General features: G+C 47.8%; 1 protein-coding gene across 1 annotated transcript in view; it reads left to right on the top strand.

Annotated features, from left to right (window-relative positions):
• nlgn4xa (neuroligin 4 X-linked a) overlaps positions 1–13,417 on the top strand; it is a 62,300-nt gene extending 48,883 nt beyond the window's left edge. Inside the window, exons 3-5 of the mRNA XM_079336285.1 lie at positions 1,665–1,850; positions 4,501–5,290; positions 11,049–13,417. Of these exons, the coding sequence (XP_079192411.1) occupies positions 1,665–1,850; positions 4,501–5,290; positions 11,049–11,943 (1,871 nt within the window). The 3' untranslated portion in view covers positions 11,944–13,417. The remainder of the gene's footprint in view (positions 1–1,664; positions 1,851–4,500; positions 5,291–11,048) is intronic.
• The last annotated feature ends 595 nt before the right edge of the window (positions 13,418–14,012 follow it).

Raw genomic sequence — 14,012 nt, forward strand, 5'->3', positions numbered from 1 at the left:
GGGACTTATCCCTCCTGGAGGCTGTGGGTAAAGTCAGCATCAGTTTGGGCGAGATGCTTCACCACTCCACAAGTCTTTTTTTTCTGTTGTGTGAGGTTTCTGTTGTCCATTGTCTTTATGAAGTCTATTTTGGGGACCTGAGATGAAGCGTTGATTTTTTCCTCACACGTCCTGGGGAGCGCCTGGTGGGCCTGCTTCCCTCCTCAGCTCCTTCATGGTGATAGGAGAGGGGGGGGGGGCAGTGCCTGTGGTCATCCTACAGGGCGTGTGAGACTGCCAGAGGCCTTGTAATCCTCCCCCACCGCTGCTCTGCTCCCCTCTCCATCATCCCCTCCACCTCACCATGACAAACCGGATCTGCTCTCTATCAAAAAGCCACAGGCTACCTCTCCTCTTTTTTTTCCTTTTTTTTCCTGCTTTTCTCACCCAGCGGTCCTCATCCCATTTGTCATTTAACTCTGCCTCGCTTTGCTCCGCTCGCTGGCTCGCTCTGCGGCTGCCAGGCCTGGCCGTGGAGCTCACAGGCCTGGCATGGAGGAGCCACCAGTTCCCCCAGTGGCAGCATTTAGAAAGCCACTTAATGGGTTTAGGGGCATTTGCTAATTTGTCAACAAGTTTGGGATGTGTGCGTGGAGATGGCTGCCAGGCCCGTCGCTCTGGCACTTGACTGGAAGCGATCTCTGTTGGCCGACTATTTCAGGAGCCATGGGTGAAATCAAATTCAAAAGCCTTCTCATTCCACACTATTTGTGCGCTGGCAGCCGAGGCTTGCAGAACGCAACGCTGCATGACTAGCAAACAGGCCCGAATGTTGGGACAATGTTTTTATTTTCAGACGGAGTCATAAAATATTCAAGACCGGGGAGAAAAAAAAACGAGGCAGATATGAAAATGTTTTCATTAAATTATCTCTCTGTGCTGTGTTTGTGCAGCCAGATGAAATGTCCACGGTACCTGCAGAGCGGCCGCAGCTGGAGGCGTCCGTCAGGGGAAACACAGTGTGAGAGCGTGCATAATGACTGATTCAACAGAGAGGTTTCACCTGAGCTGCAGAGAGGCGAGCACGCTGTCCATCAGACGATGCTCGATGTTTGGATCAGTAGACTTAGCCGCCTGTTAGCCGCGAGCTAATCCCCCTCATGTCACGTGTGTGTAGTGAAGAGTAGCTCAAATGAAATATGGGACAAAAACAGGACGAAACATTTTGTTCATTGACGTCGAGGAGCCTCATTGGTCAGCTCTTCTTTTCATTTCTCTGTAACTTTAAAGCTCCCATGTTCTTCTTTTTCTGGTTTTATTTGCTCTTTGTGTCTTCTGCATGTTTAGACTCATCTATGAGCAAAAAAAACACGGCTTCTCCGACTTCCTCCTGTTAGCGATAGCCGCACATAACGCTCGGCCTCTTTTTCCCCGTCCAGCCTCGCTCAGAAAAAGAAGATAAAATCTGTTGGAGCGGCGCACTGATGAAGCTTTCCTGCTATTTTTATGACCCCTTCTTCACTTCCCCATTTAAAGAACGACGGGAGAAATGAGGGAGAATTTAAGGGAACAGAAAACAGCCTCTTCCCTTCTACCTCGGTCTATTTTGAGCGCCGCATCCAGATAAAATCAAAAAGCAAGTAACTGTGTGTTTCTCCTCTTGTTTTTCTTTCTCATCCCTGCAGGGTTCCTGAGCACAGGAGACCAGGCAGCCAAAGGGAACTACGGCCTGCTGGATCAGATTCAGGCTCTCAGGTGGATCAAAGAGAACATCCAGGCCTTCAAAGGAGACCCGAAGAGAGTGACCATCTTTGGATCTGGAGCCGGAGCGTCGTGCGTCAGCCTGCTCACCCTGTCCCATTACTCAGAGGGTACGTCTGGAGCCTGTTCGTCTTCTCCTGCTATATATGTCCATGCATGTCCTCCAGAGAGCACAACACCGGAGGAGGGTAATCTTTGCTACATGAGGTCTATATCTTTGTGTGTCCACATAAACCTGACTCGTGTTCACGGTCAAACACGAGAGAGAGAGAGAGAGAGAGAGAGAGAAAACGTCGGCCGCTCGAGAGTCTCGCACCGAAAGAGGTCAAAAAGATGAACTTCTGAATCGTCCTTTTAGACGTCACGATCAGCCCTGGTTTTCACGACCGCTCGACTCAACCCCCAGTTTGTCCGTGAAGCTGAAAACGTGTTTGAAACGGGATCAGATTGGACTCTGACATCCTCGCCTACAGTGTTCACATGTTGTCGGCCTCGGGTCCCGCGTCGTGTATTTCCCCTAAAACACGTCGTCCCGCTTCGCCTCGGAGAGTTCTCCCTGTTTTGGCATGCAGCCGGGAACAGAACGTGAATAATTCCCCGCTCTTTGTAGGGAAACACCCGAAGGACACGCGGAGACCTGGAGCCCAGAGAAGACAACAAAAGCAAGACAAATGCATCGGTTATTTCCGCGTTGTCGTCAGATTACTCAGATGAGCACACGCAGGGGGGGGAGAGCGTGCTCTGCCTCGCTCTGAAAGCATCAGAACGAGAGCGGCGGACTCAGGATCATCACGCTGCATTTACATGTTTTTAAAACGTTATTTTTTTTTTTTTTATGTAACTCCTGAGCCCCAAAAAAAAAAGGGTCGTCTTCTTTTTCAAAGTAGTTTTGGTGCCACACAGACGCATTCATCAGACGCGGGGGGAAATTGCCTGACCCGTCTGTCAGAAAAAGGAGGATTTGGAGGATTGGATCTGAAAAAGTGCTGCAGCAGTTCTCAGGCTATTTCCCTCTCGATGTGGGACAAACACACACTTTAAGAAAAAATGCACCTTCCCACTAAATCACAGCTTTTATCTGGCTGGTGGAAGTCCGTCGAGGTTTACCTTAAAGGCAATCACAGCCCGGGAGACTTTCTATTTGCTCTTTTGGAGGCATTTGTGCTGCCGTTATTATGTTTCTTTTTTTTTTTTTTTTCCGGGTGCTGTACCTTTTGTAGGAATGGCTTACTTTACATTTAGATAAAGGTCGTGGTGTTCTGACGGATAGCAATCCCAACCGAGCGGGTGAACAAACACTTGATTCCCTGCCAAACATCCTTCCCAGACGCATAATAAAGGAAAGGAGCAAAATGTGCTTTTCTCCTGTAAACTGCAGCTCCGTCGTTGCCATGAAAACAAGTCCAGCAAACATACCAAGGTCATAAAAACCTCCGAGTCATTCTGAGCTTTAACTGATACATCCGACAAACAGCAGCAGCTAAAGCTCCCGCTCTGCTAACCAGGCCTTGTGGGAAATATCTGCTGTGAGCTCAAAACATACTTCTCAAGTCTGCCTGCTTGACTCTCCACCGCTGTGTGTTCGCAGCGGTATAAATAGCACCAAAAAGCACACACACATATCTCCAGCGTTCCCTGTGTTTAGTGTGGCCTACCTGCTGATTGGCACACGCTTGACTCTGTGTTGTTTGTATGTTAAAAAATAAAAGTTCATGTTTCGTTTTCCTCATTAGGGACAGAGGATGTCTGAATCATCCTTTGTCTCACGGTGATGTAAGCAAGGACGGATGTTAAAATGAATGAGGGCTCTATTTTTAAACACGGATGGGAGTCATTGACTAATGGGTGCAAAAGTTTTGGAATGACTCCAGGGAACTGCTTCATCCCACGGATAGTCTGTGCACGCCGTGGTCCGTCAGCGGCGCTCCCTGTTTCCACAGCGGTCCGTCTCTGGAACCCTGCTCCGCCGCCTTGTTTTAAATCCTCACAGAATCCATGTTTGACCGCACGACATGCAAGAACACAGCTAGAGATCTTGTAGTCCTCCTGAGATCTTGTAGTCGTCCTGAGATCTTGTAGTCCTCCTGAGATCTTGTAGTCGTCCTGAGATCTTGTAGTCGTCCTGAGATCTTGTAGTCCTCCTGAGATCTTGTAGTCCTCCTGAGATCTTGTAGTCCTCCTGAGATCTTGTAGTCCTCCTGAGATCTTGTAGTCCTCCTGAGATCTTGTAGTCCTCCTGAGATCTTGTAGTCGTCCTGAGATCTCGTAGTCCTCCTGAGATTCTTGTTCGCTCACGCTCCAGAAACAGACCCAATGAGGCAGGGTGCACGCCATTGGATGGAATAAAACAGTGGTGTTGATGAAACACAGCGTGCACGGACCACGTGGAAATAAGCAGTAATGGTTGCAGCGATATCATCGGGCGAAATCCCCAGATGAAAGAAAGGATCCGTAACGATTTGATCACGCCACATACAGATGGTATTTTCTCTCTTTGAAGCTGAAAGACTGAAAGTGCTGATATTTCATCTTGACTTTGTTGTTTTGTGAAAAACAAACCATCAAAGACTGGGAGAGAAACGCACCAAAGCTCATCCAATCAGATTGGAAACCAGTAAAGGGTGATACCTTCAGATTATTTTATACAAAATCCCTCAAACAAAACAAGTTGTTCCAGGGCGGCATGATTTAATCCCTTTTCCATTTCTACCTTACAGCATGACCTCGCTGCCTTTCACTAACACCAACCTCCTCTCTCAGATCTCTTCCAGAAGGCCATCATCCAGAGTGGCACGGCGCTGTCCAGCTGGGCGGTCAACTACCAGCCCGCTAAGTACACGCGGGCGCTGGCGGAGAAGGTGGGCTGCAACATGCTGGACACCATCGACCTGGTGGAGTGTCTGCAGAACAAGAACTACAAGGAGCTGATCGAGCAGTACATCACGCCCGCTAAGTACCACATTGCCTTCGGGCCTGTGATCGATGGGGACGTCATCCCGGACGACCCGCAGATCCTCATGGAGCAAGGGGAGTTCCTCAACTATGACATCATGCTGGGGGTCAATCAGGGGGAGGGGTTTAAGTTTGTGGACGGGATCGTGGACAGCGAGGACGGAGTGTCCGCCAATGATTTTGACTTCGCCGTGTCGGACTTTGTGGATCATCTCTATGGATACCCCGAGGGGAAGGACACGCTGCGCGAGACCATCAAGTTCATGTACACGGACTGGGCCGACAAGGAGAACCCCGAGACCAGACGCAAGACCCTGGTGGCTCTCTTCACGGACCACCAGTGGGTGGCGCCAGCAGTCGCCACGGCGGACCTCCACGCCCAGTACGGATCACCCACCTACTTCTACGCTTTCTACCACCACTGTCAGAGCGACATGAAGCCCAGCTGGGCCGACTCTGCACACGGGGATGAAGTCCCCTACGTCTTTGGGATCCCCATGATCGGACCGACGGATCTCTTCAACTGCAACTTCTCCAAGAACGACGTGATGCTGAGCGCCGTCGTCATGACCTACTGGACGAACTTCGCTAAAACAGGGTGAGTGTTCGTTTCCTTCGATGACTCATTTCACCGTGTCTATTCTTGAACCAGTGCCGCAAGCTAGCGCTAGCGTTAAGCTAATCCTAGCCAGGCGCAGATCATCCAAGGGGAATTATTCAGCCCTTAACACCAGCATGCTCAAAGATCCCGTACTTTGTGAGTGTGTTACCCAAAGAGCAGGAACTTTTTCCAGGTGAAATAATTTGGATATTGACCTCGCGATCAGCTGGGAAAATACATTGCGTTCCTCCAGAGGTCAATTTGACCCCAAAATCCACTTCATTTGAGCTGGTGGTTCCCAAACGGTTTTTGCAGGGCCCCCCCGACACATGTTACCAAATAGCCTATATTTTGAGAATTTCTCTGACATTTGGCAAAACAGAAACAGAATGGCAGAAGATTAAACTCGAAAAAATATATCAAGCCAATTCTGAAGTCGCAATAAAGAGCAACATTCAATTTAAGACTTTTTACAGATTCAGCATCAGGGCCCGTGTCCACCTAGCGGTTTCTTTCTTCTTCTCTTTTTTCCATGAGTGGAGAGCAATCGTGCGGCGGCGTTTAAAGTGAACGAAGGCTAAACTGAGGAGAGCGGAGGGAAGCCCACGTGCTCCTCTGTTTCCCCCGTTTAATCTCCCTTCACGGCTTACGCGGAATTAGCTTGTGATACCCAAAAGATAGATTTGGGTAGGGACGTCAACAAAAGTTAGATTGTGATGACTGTGTAAATGATAAAGCTGTGATTCAAAGAGTTTAAGGGAAGGTTAATAAAACAAGTCAAATCCCCCTCCGGTGCTGCGGCGGCGGCGGCGGTGTTATGAGAGGATTTGTTTCCTGTTTGTATTTGGATCACGTTTCAGTTCCACGCACCTTGAGATTAGGTATCAGGGGTTTTTTTGGGGGTTTTTTCGCAGCCTAGTCAAACTGAAAATTCACTTTAAGGTGAATAAATAAGTCTTGATCAGCTTCACGGGCCGTGGCGTTCGCTTCCCCTGCTCTCTCTCTCTCTCTCTCTCTCCGGTTGGCTCCCATCCAGCTGAAGCCTGATCACCGGGGGAACGGGCTCCTTCTCTCTCTCTCTCTCTCTGCTTCCAATAAAGCAAAGACTGAAGGCAAATTCATCAGCGGGAGTGTGTGGCCATTTCTCCGCCAGTCTCCCGCGCTCTCTGCAAAGTCTCCCACTGTGAATCAGCGCAGATTGATGTTGGGGAAACTTTTTCCGATGTGGGAGAGAAAAGACGTGGCAGGTTTGGATGTGCGCACAATGAGATCGAGTGCTGCTGCCTTTATGTATGGGCGTGATGCTGCTATTATTGTGTCACTCAGGCGAGGAGCGGCTGGTTTGCAGACACAGAGGGGAGAAGCTTTAAGACTGATATGATGGAGGATCTAAACTCTGGACGTATTTACGTCTTTATGTCTTATTGACTTAAAGACATTTGTGCTTTTTGGAATCGTCCAGTAGATTCACTTTTACAAAGGTAGATGTGATAATATTATTATTTAAAATAATAAGAATAATATGCAGGAAGCATTTCCATAGCAACTCCCCCAAGGACCCAACATCTGCGTTCTGTCTTTAATCTCTCAGTGCTTAAAAACCCGCCGGTCCATTCATAGAACAAATCCTGAACAAAACATGGAGGACTGACCTGAAGAGTGATGTCACTCAATCAATCAAGCTTTATTTACACACTCTAAAGACAATAAATGAAGATACGATCAATGGGAGGGTGAATAGAAGCTCAGAGGCAGAGATTTAAAGTTCTCATATTAACTGGGAGACTGTTCCACAACCTTGAGCGTCATCAGCTCGGACACAGTGGATGGAAACCAGCGGGCGTGGCGTGATCATAACGTCTCCTTCCTGTCGGAGGACGTGCAGCCGCGTTTTTTTAACGAGCTGCAGGCGGCGAAGCAAACGCATCAACCCTGAGAAACAAAAGGCCGTCCCCTCGTACAGTACGTGTGAGAGTCAGACGCATCAAGCTGCTCTGGCGTCAGATCCTGAAAAGCTCAGAGCTCGTCTGACTCCAGCACGCCGCTCGCGTGTGCGTTCTCACGTTTCATCCACCTGTCAGACCGAGACGAGTGCAGATGTAGCTTCTGAACCGACGTCGTCGTCAACAGATTGCTTCCTGGTGGAAACATGTGCGAGCAGGGAGGCTGTTTAGCTGCTCGATGAGCGCGGTGCCTGAAGCCTGAAGTCTTTTTTTACATTTTATGTTAAAGCTGCTGCAGCGACAGAGGAGTGGCATATTGTTCCAGCATATGTTAGCGGTGAGACGACAGCCCCGCCACATGCTATATCACTCGCCTTATGCACGGGTCCATATGCAGACACCAGTTGGAGGGCCGACCTTACATTACGGCTCGGTCCAGGCTCTTTAATGAGACATTAGACGAAGGCACAGGTCTGATGCGCTTCACAATTAATCCCTGTGGGATCCAAAAAAAAAAAACAAAAAAAAAAAGGAAATTGTGTTCATCATCTGTTATTCACTTTAAAGGAAGAGTCAGCGGTAACCATCCAGAGGGAGCGTAAGCACTGAGGAGCTCCCTGTGCTTAGTAAGTACGACTGACAGATATCAGTCAGTCAGTATTGGAAGCAGCTGGGTGATTCATTCACTACAAATCTTACTGATGGATCCTATAAAGATTTAAATACGATGGACACACAAAAGCTCCTGGAACTTGTTTGCTCACAAAAGGCGATAAAAGAGCCAAACGTTCCTCGAGGTTCGAGGTCCGAGCCGCCCCGGGGCCTCAAAAGTTACAGCGAGCTGATGTTCTGGGTTCTGCAGGAATAAACACGAGGTGCGCTCCGGGTTGTGATTGAATTTTTATTGAATATTGAATCTAGTGACATAATTGAGAATGTTGTTTTAAATAGAAAAAAAGGGAGAGCAAAGCAGAGGTCTGTAATTGTTTGATTATGACGAATAAGCCGTGGGCCTGCAGAGGGAGAGGCAGAAAGCAAACAAAGAGGCAGAGGCAGATTGCCTCTCGGAGTCTGGAGCTCTGTTGTTCTGCTCGCACACACACACACACACACACACACACCCTCGCCTCCCTTCTCTCTTTTTGTTTCTGCACAATCGGTGGAACAACCTCCCCAAAATCAAAGAGTGGTGATTTACGTTCCTGTGTGTCTGTACAGAAAGCCTCTCGCTTTAGATCTGAAGCGTCAGCGCAGAGCGAGCAGACTGCAGGGTTCAGATGTTCGATGTTGCACCCCGGGTCGTTACTTGTCCTCATCTACGGATCTGTGTTTGCTTCATTGTGCTGATGTCCAGACGTCCGAGGGGCTCCGAAATACGTCTTGACTACTGGAAACCTGAGAGATCGTTTTAGTAACTTTCGAATCCTTAAAGGCTAAATCACTGCTTTGAATACATAGAAAAGGAGGCACAGCCTTCCGAGGACTCGTCTCATATTTATAAGAGCTTTTATAAAGAGGAAGTCAACGTTTGAGTTCTTAAATGAACACCTCAAAAGAGAGATATCTGTCTCAGTCCAAGCTGCTTGTAATCGGCTTGTTGAGTTTTTTTAAACGTCAATCAGAGTGAAAATCTGTTTCAGATTTAAAATGCAGAGTGTCTGCAGTTTCACCAGTAAGCTGAACACGACGGGGCCGCCTCACCTTCACTTTCAACACTTCGTTTTCTCTCCACGTCGGTCTTGGCGCTAGATGTATAATAATTCATATATGACGCACGCATGGTTAAATTGTATGTTGGACAGTTAGGACATGTGTCATCATATCGTTACCCTTTAAATGTTCCTGGTTTGATTGTGCATCATCCAAACTGAGTATTCAGCTTCTTTTATCTATTGTGTTGTTGTTGTAAATCCGCTCTGATCCTGTATTTGATCATGTCTATAAACCCCTCTATTTCAGCCCTGCTCAGAACAGGCTGTTTCTGTGTCTGTCGCTTTAAATATGTAAATGAGCTGCGTCTGACCACGCCCCCTCTCTGGAAGGGCTCGGGTGTACTCGCTGCTTTCTGGCTCCATGTCCTATTGTTTACGGTGAGAAGGCAGACTCAGAGGGCAGAACAAACACCTAGCTGTGGGAGTGTCACCCACCTGGGGGAGGGGCTACTGCCCTTTGTGATGTCATGAAGGGAACATCTCCAAACGGCCTGTTTGAGCAGGCAGGAGACGGAGAGGATGGACTTTTCTCATCACTGGGGGGTTTGGAGACAGACTGGAGTTAGAACAGAAAACTTCCTCAAAAACATGTTTTATTCATTTTGCATCAATCATTCGTGAGAATACTTTGTCAAAGACGTCTGCACATCCAGACTCCAATAAATAGACTGCACAGTACCCGCTCAAAGCATTCATCAGTGCTAGTGCTCGCACACACACACACACACACACACACACACTTGCTCTGGCTGACTGTTCATTTCTCATCCAGAGACAGGACTTCATCAGGGCTCCTCGGTGGCCTACACATTCAAATGCAATGCGTGACTCAAAATGAGTCCTTGTTATTAGGTATTCAAATAAACTCCCCCACCACACACACACACACACACACACACACACACACACACCAGTGCTGAAACACTCCAAGGTTGTCATGTAGCCTTCCCTCCCTCTCTCCTCTACAAAGTTGATGAAAAGTTGCCCGAGAGGCGTCTCTCGAATGAAAAGGAAAAACCTTCCAGGTGAGATTGGACGTTAAGAAATTGTGACAACACACCAGAAAAGGTTTTTTATTGGAGTGTAAAGGACACGGAACATTTTGTCTCCTCATGCGTTTAAATCCTGAGCCACTTGGAAACACATTATCTCTGAACGCAGGGAGCAGAATAGCAGAAGACGGGCTGTGACTTTTCCGAGTAATGACTCGTCTGAAAGTGTCATAAATGAGTGGAAAGTGGATCTAATGGACAGTAACGCTCCTAATTGTGCTGTAATGGTGCTTTAAAGTGATTGAAAGGCGGGAAAAAAAGACGAAATTGCAGAGTCACATTAAACTTGATTTAAATTGGCCGTTATGTAAAAGATGGCGGTGAAGGTAAATGTTCGGTTTTGGTGGTGATTGAAGTCGTGTTAATCCAGACGATGATCGCTTTGTCTGGAAAGATGTGGAGAGAGGCGTCATCTTACATCACCCGCCATCAAATGTGACGCTACGGGCTAACGCTAAAATTAGCATGCTAACACAACACTGGAGGACAGAGGTGACTGCGGCTCCAGCAAAGGTCGCAATCGTCCGCCGCTTGTGCAAAACGTCTCCGTGCAAGCTTGAGTGGAGGGAGGGAGGTGGGAGGTGTTTCTCCGCAGGAGAGCAGAGGCTTGTTCTCAAGGGCGACACCTACTGGATCAAAAAAGTACCTGAAGAGATGCTTGGCGAGATCGTTCAGGCGTCGACTTGAGGTGCACACTTCAATCCTCCCGACTTACCTTCTCCGACCTTTCAACGCCAACAGGCCTCAAATGTCTGCACGTAAAATATGAGGAGCGACCAGCTCGGAGCTAGACGCCAGATACAAACATTTCAAACCGTTGAGGGAATGTCGTTGACTTAGCAGAGGTCAGTGATAGAAAGATTTACTCCTGTTTGATTGATCTTTATTCCTAAACTTTTACCAAACTGCAAATCTCAGAAAAGATCATCTCCAAGAAAGCTTTGTTTGGGAAGAGGAACCTTCCTCGCTCCAAAGACCAGGATGCTGCATCCGTACTGAGATTGTCTTTTGATTCTCATCTCTTCTTTCTTCTGTTTCCGTTTTCCAGGGATCCAAATCAGCCAGTCCCACAGGACACGAAGTTCATCCACACAAAACCAAACCGGTTTGAGGAGGTGGCGTGGACCAAGTACAACCCCAAAGACCAGCTCTACCTTCACATCGGCCTCAAACCTCGAGTTCGGGACCATTACCGCGCCACGAAGGTCGCCTTCTGGTTGGAGCTCGTCCCCCATCTGCACAACATAAATGAATTCTTTCAATATGTGTCAACCACCACAAAGATCCCTCCACAGGACACCACCCCGTACCCGTACACAAAACGGTTCCCTGGAAAGAACAACTGGCCCTCCACCACCCGCCACCCGGGCGTCCCACCCGCCAACACCAAACAGACCACTGACCAGCGTAAGAGCGGCGACCTGACCGACGAGTCGACCGTGGTGATCGAGACAAAGAGGGACTACTCGACGGAGCTCAGCGTCACCATCGCGGTGGGAGCGTCGCTGCTCTTTCTGAACATCCTCGCCTTCGCCGCGCTCTACTACAAGAAGGACAAGCGACGGCACGAGTCCAACCGCCGCGTCCCCACCCCTCAACGCAACTCCAATCCGTCCAACACGCCGTCCACCACCAACGACGTGGCCCACCTGCAGAGCGAGGAGCTGATGTCGCTGCAGATGAAGCAGCAGCAGCTGGAGCACGAGCACCACCACGAGTGCGAGGCGATGCAGACCCACGACACGCTGCGCCTCACCTGCCCGCCCGACTACACGCTCACCCTGCGGCGGTCGCCCGACGACATCCCCCTCATGACCCCCAGCACCATCACCATGATCCCCAACTCCCTGGCTGGCATGCAGCCTCTGCACAACTTCAACACCTTCGGTGGCAGCCAGAACAGTACCAACTTACCCCACGGCCACTCCACCACGCGGGTATAACCGGGACGGGACGGCGCCGGATTCCCTCTGGACCAGCCACCAACCTCGCAAGGCTCAGCAGATGTTATTTTGCTACCACGCCGACTTGAAAAGTACATACAATATAAAGGGAAAGAGAACTTCCTGAAGGTATTCGAAGTAATAACTCTATTTGGAGCGGCGCCGAAGGTTTGGACGAGTTTGACGAGGCGAGCGAGAGGGGGAGCGGGGGGGGTGACTGTTACCGTTCTTACAACCCAAACGTGAACAGTTTGAGTGTGAAGCTTCTTGCGGAGGCTTCTGTGCCATAAATACTCGACAGTTAGACGACGGCGGCGGCCGCTGTTGAAAAGCAACAATCGAGCGTCTGGAACTGCAGCAGAAACTTGGGCACACAATTCTACACCCCAGCCTGAAATGTATTTATGAAACTTTGTATAAAAGAGAAAAGAAGAAAAAAGCTATATCGATGTGTGTGGAATTTAAAAAATGTAAAAAAAAGAAAAATACTCAAAGAGCTCCTTCTATTATTATTGTTTTGATTTGGGCTGAGATCTTTTTTTTTTTCTTTTTTTTTCTCTTCCAGGTTGTAGATTTTTTTTTTTCCCCGTTTCGGCGCGTGTAAATATTACAGGAAACCTTCGTCATTCTTTTTTTCTGATTCCGACCCGTGTTTCATCTTTTTTTTTTTTTTTTTTTTTACAGAATGACCAAAATGCGAACACAATCCCACCCTCGGAGAGTTGCACAGTGTGCGTCTGCAGGCCACCACGTACAGTCGTGTCTCGTGTGTTTCTTTTTTTTTTCGACCTTTGCATGTGCAGGTCGAGCTTCACTCGAACCTTTTTTCAGACGAGTCTCGTTCCGTACGCGGACGACTCCATCGCCCGACCCCCATCACATGCCGTCATTTCTGTCACGCTTCTTCTTCTTTGTGGGCTTTTTCTGTCTTGCGATCTCGGCGCTGCCTGAGCTTACAATGTGACCAGCAATGTATTATTTAGACATAAAAAAAAAAGGCAGTGGGTTTTTGTATCGATATTAGTTGGATATGTTTGTAAAGAAATATATGTTAGATATTTCAAATTGTCATATGCTAGCAATATGTAAAGTATTGTGCCGGGCTTGTGATATTTTGGGTTACAAAAAGCAAGTGAATGAGTGTAAATATTAATGATATTAATTATTATAAATGACAAACATTAACTCTCGTTCTGTTTTGCATCCTATTACGAAAAAAAAAAAATGGACGAACATCCAGAAGATTTTAAGCTACATTTGTAAATTCTATAAAAGATATATTCTTGCCGATTGGCCGAGGAACCAGTCGAGATTAACGAGGGTTTTAATGTGGACTTTGGGGGAATCCTTAGTTTGTCTTCTATTTGTTTGCGGTTTTGCCTTAAGTGATGATAGAGATATTTCTGGCTGGACACCTGTATAAACTTTTTCTGCAACATTTTTAATAAAATATCACAGTATTTTCTAAAAAAAAGAGAACAAAGACATGTGGAGGCTTTCATTGGTGTGTGTGTGTGTGTGTGTGTGTGTGTGTGTGTGTGTGTGTGTGTGTGTGTTGTCGTTCTTCGTCAGGACTGGAAGCTTAATGAGCGTGTGCGCAAAGTCTCTGCATTATTTGACGTAGAAAAACAGCCAATTATAACCAAAGGTTAGCGTTACATCTGACATCGTCATGGAAACGTGACCTGCTGTATGAGTGAATTGATTGTGGGTTTGTTTGTTTTTTTTGTTTTTTTTCTGACTCCATCGCAAACCAGAGCGGTTGACCTCATGGTCAAATCAAATCAGAGCTGATGGTTACAGCCGTTGTCTCGTTCTTCTTCGTTGGTTCGTGTGTGTGTACATGTGATTGGACGCCCGTTCATATCGCTTCATATTTCAAAATCATCAGACACAAATATCAGAGTTGGGTTTTGACAATCAAACAGTAAATTTTGCACATCCAGCGACTGCTTCACCCTCGCTGTAAGATATCTGCAGCACCATGAGAACTCTGGCGCCTCTCCGAGCCTCTCGTTGCACTGATGCAGTTGTCCGCCTCTCATCGAGTTGGACTCGATCAATAAGAG

The sequence above is a fragment of the Symphodus melops genome, assembly GCF_947650265.1.
Source record: "Symphodus melops genome assembly, chromosome: 23".
NCBI classification, from domain to species: Eukaryota; Metazoa; Chordata; class Actinopteri; order Labriformes; family Labridae; genus Symphodus; species Symphodus melops.